Source organism: Mustela nigripes, chromosome 16, assembly GCF_022355385.1.
Source record: "Mustela nigripes isolate SB6536 chromosome 16, MUSNIG.SB6536, whole genome shotgun sequence".
NCBI lineage: Eukaryota > Metazoa > Chordata > Mammalia > Carnivora > Mustelidae > Mustela > Mustela nigripes.
In genome coordinates this window covers 35501263-35503187 of record NC_081572.1, presented here as the reverse complement: position 1 = coordinate 35503187, position 1925 = coordinate 35501263, and the positions used below count along the sequence as shown (strand labels likewise).

Below are 1925 nucleotides of genomic sequence, written 5' to 3'. Positions count from 1 at the left end.
CCTCCTGAAGAGAGATCACACTGCTGAAAATGGTCAGTGGTGGTCAGGAAGTGGCAGCAGGATAATTCAGCCCCTTCCCCAGCTCCAGCCCCTGAATGGGAGCTGTTCACTGATGTGGGGACTAGAGCTGGCTTCCTTCCCTGGCTGGGCACCCCCCCCCCCCGACAGAGTTGTGGGGGGGTGGTTACCTGCCTTTTGAGGGATGCAAACAGCCTACTCCATAGGCTCATTGAGGAGATGAAAACCATGAGATACAGGGTCCCCCAGTGTCCCCAGTAAATTGATCACTCTACTTAGATCCCCACCTACCCCATCAGGCTGATTCCCCACTGGGCTGTGGCTCCCAGCGATGCCCAGTGACTGGGCTCTTTCACAGACTACAAGCAGATAAGACCTATACAACTCACTGGCAAGCGGTTCAAAACAACAGTGATGATAACACATATGAGTGTGTGTACTCAAGAGACAAGGAGGGAAGGAGAAAATGAAAGCAGAAAATAGAAGAAACTTGGCAAAACATTAACAAGAGCTCAAGAGGAGCGATGGGTTTACTGAAGTTCTTTGAACCACCTTCTCCAGAAAGTTTCAGAGTATTTCAAAACAAGAAGCTTTAAAAATTAGCATAGCGAGCAATCAGAGTTTCCAGATGTGCCCCTCTCCTGGTTTCGTGGAGTTTCCTCACAGCATGGCTCCCAAACGCCAGTCTTCACTCCCGCCTCAAAGGAAGAAACCGAGACTCCCTCCTGCCCCCAAGTCAGGGAAGACATCAACATCTCAGCAGTTGCATAAGGGAGAAGAAGAACAGCAAGAAGCAACTGAACATATTGATGAAGTACAAGATGAAACAGACAGACTTAATGAACAAGCCAGTGAGATTTTGAAAGTAGAACAGAAATATAACAAACTCCGCCAACCATTTTTTCAGAAGAGGTCGGAATGGATCACCAAAATCCCCAATTTGGGGGTAACAACATCTGCCAACCATCCACTAGTGTCGGCACTGCTTGGGGAGGAGGATGAAGAGACGCTGCATTATTTGACAAGAGTTGAAGTGACAGAATTGGAAGATATTAAATCAGGTTACAGAATAGATTTTTATTTATTTTTTAAAGATTTTATTTATTTATTTGACAGAGAGAGAAGGATCACAAGTAGGCTGAGAGGCAGGCAGAGAGAGAGGAAGGGAAGCAGGCTCCCTGGACCCCGGGACCATGACCCGAGCTGAAGGCAGAGGCTTTAACCCACTGAGCCACCCAGGCACCCCTAGAGTTTTTTGTTTTTTGGCTTTTTTAAAAAGATTTTATTTATTTATTTGACAGAGAAAGATCACAAGTAGGCAGAGAGAGGGAGAGAGGGAAGCAGGCTCCCTGCTGAGCGGAGAGCCCGATGCGGGACTCGATCCCAGGACCCTGAGATCATGACCTGAGCCGAAGGCAGCGGTTTAACCCACTGAGCCACCCAGGTGCCCCTAGAGTTTTGTTTTGATGAAAACCCTTACTTCAAAAATAAAGCTCTCCCCAAAGAATTCCATCTGAATGAGAGTGGTGATGCATCTTCAAAGTCCACTGAAATCAAATGGAAATCTGGAAAGGATTTGATGAAACGTTCAAGTCAAACACAGAATAAAGCCAGCAGGAAGAGACAGCATGACGAACCAGAGAGCTTCTTCACCTGGTTTACTGACCGTTCTCATGCAGGCAAAGATGAGTTAGGAGAGGTCCTCAAAGATGGTATTTGGCCAAATCCTTTACAGTACTACTTGGTTCCCGATATGGATGATGAAGAAGGGGAAGGAGAAGAAGAAGAAGAAGAAGAAGAAGAAGAAGAAGAAGAAGAAGAAGAAGAAGAAGAAGAAGAAGAAGAAGAAGAAGAAGAAGGAGAAGAAGAAGAAGGAGAAGAAGGAGGAGGAGGAGGAGGAGGAGGAG

General features: G+C 46.5%; 1 protein-coding gene across 2 annotated transcripts in view; it reads left to right on the top strand.

Moving 5' to 3' along the window:
* Positions 1–685: 685 nt before the first annotated feature.
* The window catches only part of LOC132003541 (protein SET-like), a 1499-nt gene continuing 259 nt past the window's right edge, over positions 686–1925 (top strand). The window contains exons 1-2 of one of the 2 annotated variants that reach the window (XM_059379074.1): positions 686–1098; positions 1480–1794. In XM_059379074.1, coding sequence (XP_059235057.1) covers positions 686–1098; positions 1480–1794 — 728 coding nt within the window. Of the gene's footprint in view, positions 1099–1479; positions 1845–1925 lie in introns of both variants that reach the window. The other variant, XM_059379073.1, reaches the window with a different exon arrangement.